Here is an 11,839-nt window from a genome sequence, read left to right on the forward strand (position 1 = left end):
ACATTTTCATTGCCCCCAAGAGAATCCTCCTACCCACCAACCATCTTTCCCTTTTCTCCCCTCCCCTGGCACCTAGAACCACTTATCTACTTCGACCTTCTATGGATTTGCCAATTCTAGATATTTTGTATAAATGGAATCATACGATGTGTGGACCTTTTGTGTCTAACCGCTTTTACTTAGCATAATGTTTTCAAGGATCATCTATGTTGTACCATGTGTCAGTACTTCTTTTTCCTTGCTTAATAACATCCCACTGTATGGAGAGACCACATCTTGTTAATTTGTTTATCGGTTGATGGACATATGCGGTGTTTCCACCTTTTTGCTCTTATGAATAATGCTGCTATGAACGTTTGTGTGAGGGTTTCTCTTGTGTGCAGATACATATATTTTCAATTCTTTTGGATATATACCCAGGAGTGGAATTGCTGGGTCAGGTAGTGACTCTATGTTTACCCTTTCAAGGAACCATCAGACTGTTTTCCACACTAACAGCACCGCTCAGATTAAATCCTGCCCCTTTTGTTTTGTTTCCACAGCTCTCGGTGACTCCCAGCTTACAGCACTCAGTACATCTGGCAATGCTTTATAGCTCTTTGCCCGCAGACCTATTTCCTGAACCAGGTCCCAGATCCCTAAAAACAAAGGTTACTGTCTGCTGTCATATTCATTTTGACATTCTCAGTCTTGTTATACATAAAATGGAAGCGAGCTTCTGGGATTAACAGATAATGTCACTGGGGAGGCTTTGTTTCATGAAAGTGGTTTCCTCACATGGTCTGGGAAACTTACCCGAAGAAACTACTGTTTAGGAGTGAGAAAAGAAAATCCTGACAATTTCTCTTTCACACTTACGAAGTTGGATTTTTTTCTTTTCCAATTAAGTTATATTTATTCATAAACTCTAAGAACTAGGAAGCAAGATTGCTATGAATTGCTATGAATAAATTCATATGAATTTATTTCCTGTTTTTACGTCTGGTGTTCTTCCTTTAGAGTGCTCTTGCACAACGTTCTCCAGGAGCAAGTCATACTCACATTCTGTCATCTGTCACTGTTTCCTCCACACTGGCTGGCATGTCCTGCCTCTCTTTCATTTCTTTTCACAGACGCCCCGGATTTGCGGTATGTATAGCATCCTTTATTTCTACTTCCTTTACCAACTTTTGCTCTGTGTTCAATCTCTTCTTTTCCATATGTTTTCTTCTTTTTGATCTAATGACTAAAATGTAGATATAACATTATTTAGATACTAATAAATCAGGAATTAGAGACAAAAGAAGTGAGGAAATATATGGAAAAATAAAGGAACAAACAATGGAATTTTCAGGCTTTCATGAATGTTATTTGTCTGATAAGGATGGTGAAAATTGCATTTCGAAATGATTTTCCCACTTTCTGTATTCAAGCTTTATAAATATCCAGTTTTAAAATTTTATAATATTGTAAATCAACTATACTTCAATTTTTAAACATTTAGAAAAGTTATAATTCAATGCAATGAAAATACATTAAAAAATATTTTCTAGGAGTACAAGGGCGGTCTGCCTCAGTAAGCATCAATTATCTCTTCTACTCTTGGCCTCTCAGCCTCTCTCTGACTATCTCTGGGGGTTAGAGAGCAGATCCATGCAGCGGATGCTTAATAGTATTGAATCAGACACTGAAATCTACATCATTTTGCTCTAGAATATTTTTAAGCAAGTACTGAAGAATCTCAGAACTTCTACAAAATCAGGTTTCTATGAGCATATATGTTGTTCTCTCCTCACAAGGATTTGCAGGGGTAGTGGGCAATTCTCACGGAGGCGTCTCTGACCTGGGGGTAGTAACCTCTGTTTCGTGGGCCTGCATCCCATTTCCACATCAGACTGAGGCAGACAGCGCAGGAGGGCATTTGCCTGTCTGTGGTCAAAACTCGGCAACAACACGACACTGATAAGTATGTTTAAGGGAAATGTTGAGTCCAGGAAAAGTCTTGTTTCCTGAACTCTCTTTTCAGTCCTTGGAATTACCTTGCAAAAGGAATCAAACAACCACACAGCTGTTTGCCCCTCTGTGTAATTTGATGTGAATGGCTCATTCCTGCATGTGTGGCTGTAAATATTCATTAGCTTTGCCTTTGAAAACCCAACCATCATTGTCAGCTCAGCTTCCCTTGGATTTTGGATCTGACAAGATAAGTTTGTCGACCCTCTACCTGAATGAATGAACTTTTCCAGTTCCTTCTCACTCTCTGGAAGGAGGTGCGTGGACTCATCCTGGCCCTCATCCTCAGAGCCCTCCTCTTCATCTCCTAATAATGGTATCTTGACATTTTTATAGAGCGATGCAAGTTGTTGTTTTTCCTCAGCCTGTACCAGTCGACTGGAGGACAAAATAGATAAATTTAAAAGCACAATTTTCCCACTAAATCATACTGTCTTAATCTTGTGACTTTCTGACTGAAAACGGGTCACTAGTACATGGGGGAGGAGGCAGAAATAGACTTAAACCCAAATAATTATAGAACTCAGATTGGGGCTGACACGCAGAAAAGGGGCGTCATTCCAGGTGACGGGAATGGGGCACTCGGGCTGGGCACAAACCTCCATGATCAAGTTCAATAACATCTTAATGCAATATTTTACAAAAGAAAAATTAATGCCAAGAAATCCATGAGGAACACAATGTCAACATTTTAAATAAATGTAGCATAGGTACCGCTGATTTTTCCTTTCGCTTAGTCTCCAATATGCTTTGGCCCGACAACGTCACTGATCATGTATTTAAAATGTTGATATTTTGTTCATCATGGATTCTTGAGGGCATTAATTTAGACTTAAAAATATTGCAATAAATTATTATTTTTCTTGACTACTGAGTTTCTTGACTACTGCACCCCCTTAAATTTTGCACCTGAGGTGAGTGCCTCGCTCTCCCCACCCTAGGGCCAGACTTGGAAGTGGATCATTGAAGAGATATTTCTGTGTGAAGTGAAAATGGGTAATAGAGTGTTCTACTTTTTCCTAACATACTTACCTTCCTAATTGTGTTTGACTCATGTAATAACAAACCATTTTAGGGTTAGCTTATTTGTGTTCTAAGGGGCTGTGATGGAGGAAGGGATGTAGGGGGAACATTCCAGAATCATGCTCTGTAGCAGGAAGAAATGGCCTGATTGTAAACACTGTTACAGATAATCAGGAAGCTGGAACAGGACCAGATTTTGGGTGAGGAGAGTGAGGTGCTTTAGGTGCACAGTTTAAGGGGGTGCCAAAAAACTCAGTAATGGAGATAAATATTTTGACTTAATATTGTAAAAAATTAAAATGAGGGGATTCCCTGGTGGTCCAGTGGTTAGGACTCGGTGCTCCCACTGCCTAGGGCCCAGGTTCAATCCCTGGTCGGGGAAATAAGATCCTGCAAGCCTCATCGTATGGCCAAAAAAAAAAAAAGAAAGAAATGAATGGGGAAAATCCATGATAAACCAAATATCAAAATTTTAAAGACAGGATCCATCAGTGCTGTGATGAACCATATGGGAGACTGAGTCAAAAGGGAAAATGTGAGTCCCTATATACATGTTTTTATGTATTATTTTATGGTTCTTCTTTTCCAAAACATTAAAGTAGTTGAAATATATTTTAAAAATTGAAAAGTGCTGTATCAAAACTCATAGCATTATTTTAAGTTTAAATACTTTATCTTTACCAGAAACAAAATTTATTATAACTTTACTTTCCTGGTTTAAGTGAAATCAAACTCACCAATATATTTTCAAAAATCTACTTCTGGAAAAAATTAACCACTAAAAATTATGTAAAAACATGTACTTTGGGGCACATATTTTTCCTTTTGCCTCAGGTCCTAAAATGTCACTAGGGGGTAACACAAATATAAAAGCTGTAAATGTTGACATTAGCTCAGTAATTTAATTGGGCACTGAAATTCCAGGAGGATACGTTGTAGTGAGTTACTTTAGCAATCTTCATATGTTAACATCTTTGTCTAGACTAATGAAATAAACTGAAATTCCAGTTACATAAATTGAGTCATAGATAACCCAGAACCAAACATACTGGGGACACTCTCTCCTTAGCAAAATTTCTTCAATTTTACCTTTAATTTTGCCTTCATTTGACATATTCCAAGTGGTCCTAAAATGGCTACCTTAAAAAATATCCCATACATGGCAATACATTTCCCATGTACACACTTAATTCTGATAGAGTAAATAATTTAGTACTTCCTCAAGCTGTTTCTGATGGGATATAATGGAGTCCTGGAACTAAATCCTAGAATAAGAATCAATGTGTTGGTCCTGATCAGAGTAGCATAATGTCACAGTGCGGCTCGCTTTCGTCTGACACTAATTTCAAAATGATCACATAACCTGAGCTTGACCACAAGCTTTATTTGTGCGAACAAGATGAAGTGTCTTCCCTAAACACTACTATTACCCCTACTATTGCATTGATAATAAGTTTCTAGTGAAAGAGAGAGTGGTCACTCTTTTCTGCTTTGCACTATTAAGATTCCCTCCAAATTATCAAGTTCACTCTAGAAAGCCACATTTTGGAAGGATGACAGCATCTCTGACTGTGGCTTTCAAACATTTTTGATCATGATCCACAGTAAGAGATAAGATTTACCTCACAATCTTGAGTCTGAAAAGGTTGAAAATCAGCATTTACTTTTTGTTGTTGTTGTTGTTTACTGCGTTGGCTCTTTGTTGCTGCACGCGGGCTTTCTCTAGTTGGGGTGAGCAGGGGCTACTCTTTGTTGCAGTGCGTGGGCTTTCTCATTGTGGTAGCTTTTCTTGTTGCAGAGCACAGGCTCTAGGTGCACAGGCTTCAGTAGTTGTGGTGCGTGGGCTCAGTAGTTGTGGCTCGCTGGCTCTAGAGCGCAGGCTCAGTAGTTGTGGTGCACGGGTTTAGTTGCTCTGCGGCATGTGGGATCTTCCCGGATCGGGGCTCTAACCCGTGTCCCCTGCATTGGCAGGCGGATTCTTAACCAGTGAGCCACCAGGGAAGCCCAACATTTACTTTAATACTTTCTATTCTACTAAATTGTATTCTGTTCTGTTTCTTTTTTGTTTGTTTGCTTGCTTTTTTTTTTTATTAATTTCTATTTTTACTTAAAAAATTCTTTTTATCCAGTTTCTTTTAAACTTTTTCATTTATATCATGACCCAACATGAATATAGCCCATATTCTGAAAAAGACTCTCTGAAAATGTATAATGACCATAATAATTTAAGGATTATAAGAATTATCACCATCATCATCATTACTATCACAAAATAATAACCTAGTTAACTTATGTCTTACTTAAGGATGGTACAAGTTATTTAGCATAGACTTACTATATCATGTAGGAAATAGTGATCCCACATATCAGGGCAATACTGAAGGCTATACACGCAATTGTAATTACTTGAGCAAGAGCAGGTCTATGAGGAATCAGCGCTAAAAATGGGGGAAAAAAGTTCTCATAAAATCTCATTTTAGGTGTGACTATCAGTTAATATATTTGTTAATCATATTGTTTTGGCAGAATGGGAGAGAAAATCAGAAATAACCTTAAAAATAGTATTCTTAACTAAAAAAAAAAAAAAACCACAGAGGTTAGATTGTACAGCCTGTGTGAACAAATATAATTTGAATTCCCACCCAATCTCTGATTCCTTTTTCCATCTGCCTCCTGTCTTTGGTCAAAGCCCTCTCTTATGAGACTGGATCCCTGACTTAGTACAGCAGAACCGGCCATCGATGTAGCTGAAAGGAGAGTGGCCTTAGTTTTACAACTCAAGTGTTGCCTGGATGGTCTTAGGTTGTGTAGTGCTGTTACAAAAGGAATATTGTAGGGCAATTCAGAATCTAATTCCACAAACCTGTATTGGGGTTGGTATTTAGGCCCACTGAATGTGCTACAAAACCTTGGATGCTTTTTGTAGGCTCAGGTGTATCACTTCTCCCATTATCTGAAATAAAAATAAATAAACAGAGCTATTGTTGGTACAAACTGAACAAAAGAGCAATTGACTAAGTACATTACTCAACCACTTGTAGGAACTTCCCTGGTGGTCAAGTAGGTAAGACTCCATGCTCGCAATGCAGGGGGCTCGGGTTCAATCCCTGGTCAGGGAACTAGATCCTGCATGCTGCAGCTAAAGAGTTTGCATGCCGCAACTAAGATCCCATGTGCCGCAACTAAGATCCCATGTGTCGCAACTAAGACATGACACAGACAAAATAAATAAATAAATATTTAAAAAAAAAAAAAAAAACACTTGTAAAAATCTGACAAATTGAAGTGCCTACTCCTTGTCGCAAACGTGGCCTTCCCTCACTTTCTGTCCCTTCACTGGTTCAACGACTGAGCTGAGAAATACTTTGAGATTCATACCCCAATGTGAAGTCAGCCTGACATGACAAAAAGGATCTGGACTGTAAAAATGCTTGCAGATTAAACGCTTAATTGTAGACTTTAGGTGTGGCATACATAGATGTTCATTCTATGATTCTCTCAACTTTTCTGTGCTTTCAGATTTTCTTAATGAAATATTGGGTGGGGGGGGGTATGGGTTACAGTCGGTTTCAATACAATGACTCCTGAAAATTGGTTGTTGGACTTGGCAATGGGAAGGTCATTGGAGACCTAGTCAAAGGAGATATTATCGATGTGCATGAGTGAAACAGGTTCGAGAGAGAACAGGGGGAAAGGAATTGGAGAGAGCAAGTTTTGGAAATTTCCTGAAGTGTTTTGCTGTCATGGAGGGAAGAGAAATGGGGGCAGCTCCCAGAGGGGACTGAGGGATCAAGAGACGAGTTTTGTTTTTTAATATGGGAAAACCGACAGCATGTTCATATAAGAACGGGGATGATACTTTTAAATACTGTGATGTTCCTGGAAAGGGACAGAGAATTGCCCAGGGTGTCCCCAGTTGACCTGAGGGGATGTTAGCTGGTGCACAGGTGGGGGGTCAGCCTTGGCCTAGACAGCAGGAAAAATGAGAAGGTACAACTGCGCTAGATCAGGGGATGCAGACACTCTGTCAAGTGCTTGTATTTTGTCAGTGATGGAGGAAGCAAGGTCATCCCCTAAGAGCGAGCCTGGGGTAGATATGTTGGGAGTATTTGTGGGATGAGAAAAATAGACGAGAAAGTCACCAAGCAAAAGGGGAGGGTAAGTGAACTAAGGAAATGGAGTAGCTTTCTTTCTTTCTTTCTTTCCTTCTTTCTTTTTTTTTCTTTTTCTTTTTTTTTTTTTTTTTGCCGTGCCACGTGGCTTGTGGGATCTTAATTCCCTGACCAGGGATTGAACCCGGGCCCTGGCAGTGAAAGTGCTAAGTCCTAACCACTGGACTGCCAGGGAATTCCCTGGAGTAGCATATTTTAAATAAAATTCCCAGAAATGGAATTGTGGGGTATATCGACTCTATTTTCTTATTTTCTATATCTTTGATGGTCTACCATTTGGGGCCTTCATCCTGGGAAAGCTCCACGTCTCAGGGCTGGCTACTTCCCAGAGACAGCAAGCAACTCCCCTGTGGTGTCTTTGATATTCAAACCAACCATCAAACCCTCACACACCAGGCCAATACTCCCTCTGCCCTGAATCACCCCAGGGCCTGGTACTGGACACCTGAGAACCACTCTTATAGCCCAGGGCCCACCAAAATTATTCAAACTATGCAACACTAAGCTTACTCCATGTACCTACCCCACCTCACCCATTCCTTCCCTCAAAAACCCCAATAGAAGCTCTGGGTCATCCTCTCCCCTCTCCTCCTCCTGCCTCCTAACCCACTCTGGTCCTTCCCCACATGGCCCGGCATGGTGTGCCATGCCTTCTGTTTCTAGGATTCCGTGTGTATAAATGTCTTCCTTCATGACGATCATTTCCGTGTCTGCGTGTCTTACCATACCTGATTAAAACAAATCCCAGGGATATTTCAACACTCTGGGTCAAAAAGTGAATGCATTCTTTTTATAAGAATTGCCAATTGCCCTCTGTAGAAGTTGTACTCATTCCTAGCCTACAAACAAGATATGAGATTATCTTTCCCTACTCCTTTGCCAGGAGAGTTTGTTGTGAAATATTTTGCCTATTTTCAACATGATAGCTGAAAACTGGAATTCTAGTGTATTTTCAATGTGTATTTTCCTTATTGTGAGGTAGGCATCTTTCCACATAACCAAGAGCTGAAGGTTACAGGAGAAAATGGGAGTCTTCCAGTGATCTGACTAGAAAAACAATTCTGTCTCTGTCTCTGTATCAGAAGCTACACTTGGGACCCAAAGCTCAGGCATGGCAGAGGTCTCAGCGAACCTCTATTGCCATCTCACAAGACAAGTTAAAGTGTCAAAGTAAGGACTAGAATGTGGGCCTTCTGATACCTTGGCCCGAACTCCTTTTCTGGGCTTTGGTGCTGGGGGGTGGCGGGGGGTGAACTGGGAAGTGAAATATTATAGCTGAGCTTTAGGAAGGGTAATAACGTCTTTGGGATGGATGGAGGGATGGATTAATCGTGGGTTTGGTTTTTTTTTTTTTTTCCTGTATTTCCTGATGCTTTGACCTCTGTGCTATTTTCTAATCTGCCCCAAGCAACATCATTACTAATCCAACCATGGGGCGGGGGGCGCCTTTTTCTAATTTGCACAAAGGGGCTGTACAGGTTAGTGACAAGCAGCACGGGGTGCCCTCTGGAGCCACACAGCACAGCAGCTTTGTGAACGTCCATGGATCCCACCCACCCTCTCAGATGCCTTGACTTACCAGTACGCCCTGGGAATGGCGTGGGTGTAGTACGTGCTGGAGCTACACGGCCGTTGAAGGGGATCAAAAAGAAGAGACAGGTTTAAGATGCATTTAGGAAAATTAGGATGTAACTTGGTATTAGATGTGGGGGCCTAAAACGTAGTTTCCAAATAGCTAATTTGGTAAATGTTCTCAATAAGTTTATTCCAATGCCTAGTATTGATAGAAATGCGCGGCTTAATTTGCAAAAGCATGGTGCTCTGCTTGCATCCAGTGTTTCCTCTGATGAATCTGGACCATTAAGAACACAATGCATTTGGGTCCTGGTCTGCTTTTGCAGTCACGCAAGCTGGGAAACCTCCTCCCAAGCTGAGGACCTGGAGAAACTTAGCACAGAGCTGAAGGGGGCTGTGCTATCATCAGGTCAGAGAGCCGGGGCCAGGGAGGGCCCAATAGTCACAGCCCTTCTGTCACACAGCTTACAGAGAATGAAGAGTATAGGATGTAATTTCCAAGCAATGCTTATCTAGTTTTATTATTTTATGGACCATGCTACTAACAAATATACAAGAAGAGACACATTGGGCTTCCCTGGTGGCGCAGTGGTTAAGAATCCGCCTGCCAATGCAGGGGACACAGGTTCAAGCCCTGGTCCGGGAAGATCCCACATACTGTGGAGCAACTAAGCCCGTGTGCTACAGCTACTGAGCCTGTGCTCTAGAGCCCGCAAACCACAACTAGTGAGCCCACATGCTGCAACTACTGAAGCCCGCGTGCCTAGAGCCCGTGCTCCGCAACAAGAGAAGCCACTGCAATGAGAAGCCCGTGCTCTGCAACGAAGACCCACGCAGCCAAAAATAAATAAAATTTTTTTAAATCTTAAAAAAAAAAAAGAAGAGACACATTGATATAGCACATAAGAGGACCCCAGAATACAGTTCTCATTTCACTGAACGAGTACTAACAATGACTCATCTCTGTGTTTTGAGAAAGCTCCTTGAACGTGAGATAATTGAAATTCCTTAGCGTACAGTGTGGGCTTTTTGGTGACATTTGTGGGTCTTTGTGACTGTATATAACCTGGAAAAGAAAACTTGTAGCAGTGAAATGTAATTACTCCTTTTTACTTCCTCTAAAACAAGTGAAAACATGCTTGAAGTGACCCATTAAGTGTGTTGTCTGTCCAACTGGTTTGAACTCACCTGCATAAGGCAAGCACAAATGAAGTGGGAATTCCATTAAAAACAAAAATAAAATGGTGAAAGAACTTTGAACCTTGTCCATCGTTCCAAAACTGCTAGTTTGTTATCGTATGGATGAAAGAAAGTATTTAGTTGTAGGCTAGTATCTGTCCTATATTTCTCTGAGCAACTAAGGAGCTCTTCTCGCTACAGAATGTTTGGGTTCTGACTGGGAACCACCAGTGTGAGGTCAGCTCACGTTGCCACATGGAATTCTTTCACGGAACCAAGTCAGCCAGTGGGGAGCCTAACAGAATGAGTGAGCGCGTTGGGAGGGATGCTAAGCTCTTGGGTACAGGTGTGAATAAGACCAGGTCCCTGCCCTCAGAGACCATCCAGATTAGTGAGGAGGCAGAAAGAAATCAATTATAATCCCATGTGAGGCCTTCCTGGCAGTCCAGTGGCTAAGACTCCGTGCTTCCAGTGCAGGGGGCCCGGGTTCGATCCCTGGTGAGGGAGCTAGATCCCGCATGCACGCCACAACTAAGACCCGACACAGCTAAATAAATAAATAAATATTTAAAAAATAATAATAATTCAATGTGACACATCATAAGAAGCCAACAGAGAAAACAGCAGGGCTCTGTGTTCAAATGCCTGAATTCTAACCCTCATCTCTGGCTGCCTAGATGTTTGAGCTTGATCAAGTTACTTACCCCTCTGAGCTTCAGTTTCCTCATCAGAAGAATAGGACAGGAACTAATACCTACTTCACAGGGTTACAGCGATGGCTCAATAAGGGAGTCCACGCAAAGCTCAAAAAGAGTGTGGGCACTGAACGTTAGTTCTGGTTGTAAAATGGGAGAGTATAATATTTGCAATAAAGCAATTCAATACTCCTCCAGCCTCTGGGGGTGCTGTTCAGAAACCTAGACCCAAGTGGCCATCTCCAGAAGTTTCTTTAAAGGAGATTAAATGAATCATCTGAAAATGTGGAAATAGGATAGAAAACTAGATGGCATGGAAGAAGGTTGTCCCCTGGACGTGCCCTTTGCCCATCTGGTAGTTCCCACAATACAGAAAACAGGTTTTCATTCCTCCTACCAATTAGAATAAGTGAACAGACCAGAGACCTTTCGAGGCTTGTAAAGTCCCCTGGGGTTAGGATTTGGTTCCTCGTGTGCTGTGCCCCAAAGGGCAGCTCCTTCCTGAATGTGAGGAGATGACAAGGCAGGCCTCCAGATATACGCCCGCTGTGGGCCATGAAGTTTCTTGCTGTGCTCTTACAACAGCCCAATCTGCCTTCCTCCCATCCTGCCATGCCCGGGGGGTGAGCCAGGTAAGAACAAGCGCCCCATGCTCTCTCTCTAAATCCCGCAGTCTCAGAGTCGCCCCCAATCAAGCCCGTCTGGATGAGTTCATCTGCTGTGTCTCTTTGAACTTAGTTTGGGGCTCCCTATCGGTACTGTGACCTTTAGACTGGATTTAGGTCTCTCAAGCTCCCCATGGACACCACTGTCTTTGGGGCTGGTCTGGGATATCAACTGCCCAATGGTCACTACTGCCTTGCCCAATCCTTTCCGATAGGTCTGTGAACACCTGGCTCTTCCTAGACTTGGTTCTTACAGTCTGTGCACCCAGCCCAGCTGGATGAATCCTACAAGCATCAGAATACCACTGTGAGTTAATAATGCTGACAGATGTGTAGAGAATAATACCATGTCAAGCTATGAGGATTAGGCCAAGAGATAAGATCGTTCATAATGTCACCAAAACCTTTCAACAGATTCCCTTAAATCCAGAGGTGCCTGACCTGTTCTCTTGGCTTTCTTCCAAAGTAGGGTGTACGGTTGCAAAACTGTGTTCCCAACCTTCGTCATATGCCTTATAGGACTATTCCTCATTGTCAC

The 11,839-nt window shown here is 41.8% G+C and overlaps 1 protein-coding gene across 1 annotated transcript; it reads right to left on the reverse strand.

Moving 5' to 3' along the window:
- Positions 1-956: 956 nt before the first annotated feature.
- On the reverse strand, positions 957-11,835 carry C19H19orf18 (chromosome 19 C19orf18 homolog). Its single transcript, XM_057533757.1, has 7 exons — positions 9,912-11,835; positions 9,714-9,828; positions 8,767-8,808; positions 5,740-5,762; positions 5,351-5,501; positions 2,204-2,370; positions 957-1,225 (listed from the first exon to the last, which is right to left on the reverse strand). The coding sequence occupies exons 1-7, from the start codon at positions 10,030-10,032 to the stop codon at positions 1,107-1,109; spliced, it is 738 nt and encodes a 245-aa protein (XP_057389740.1). The 5' UTR covers positions 10,033-11,835; the 3' UTR covers positions 957-1,106.
- Between the last annotated feature and the right edge of the window lie 4 nt (positions 11,836-11,839).

The sequence above is a fragment of the Balaenoptera acutorostrata genome, chromosome 19 (assembly GCF_949987535.1).
Source record: "Balaenoptera acutorostrata chromosome 19, mBalAcu1.1, whole genome shotgun sequence".
Classification (NCBI taxonomy): Eukaryota; Metazoa; Chordata; class Mammalia; order Artiodactyla; family Balaenopteridae; genus Balaenoptera; species Balaenoptera acutorostrata.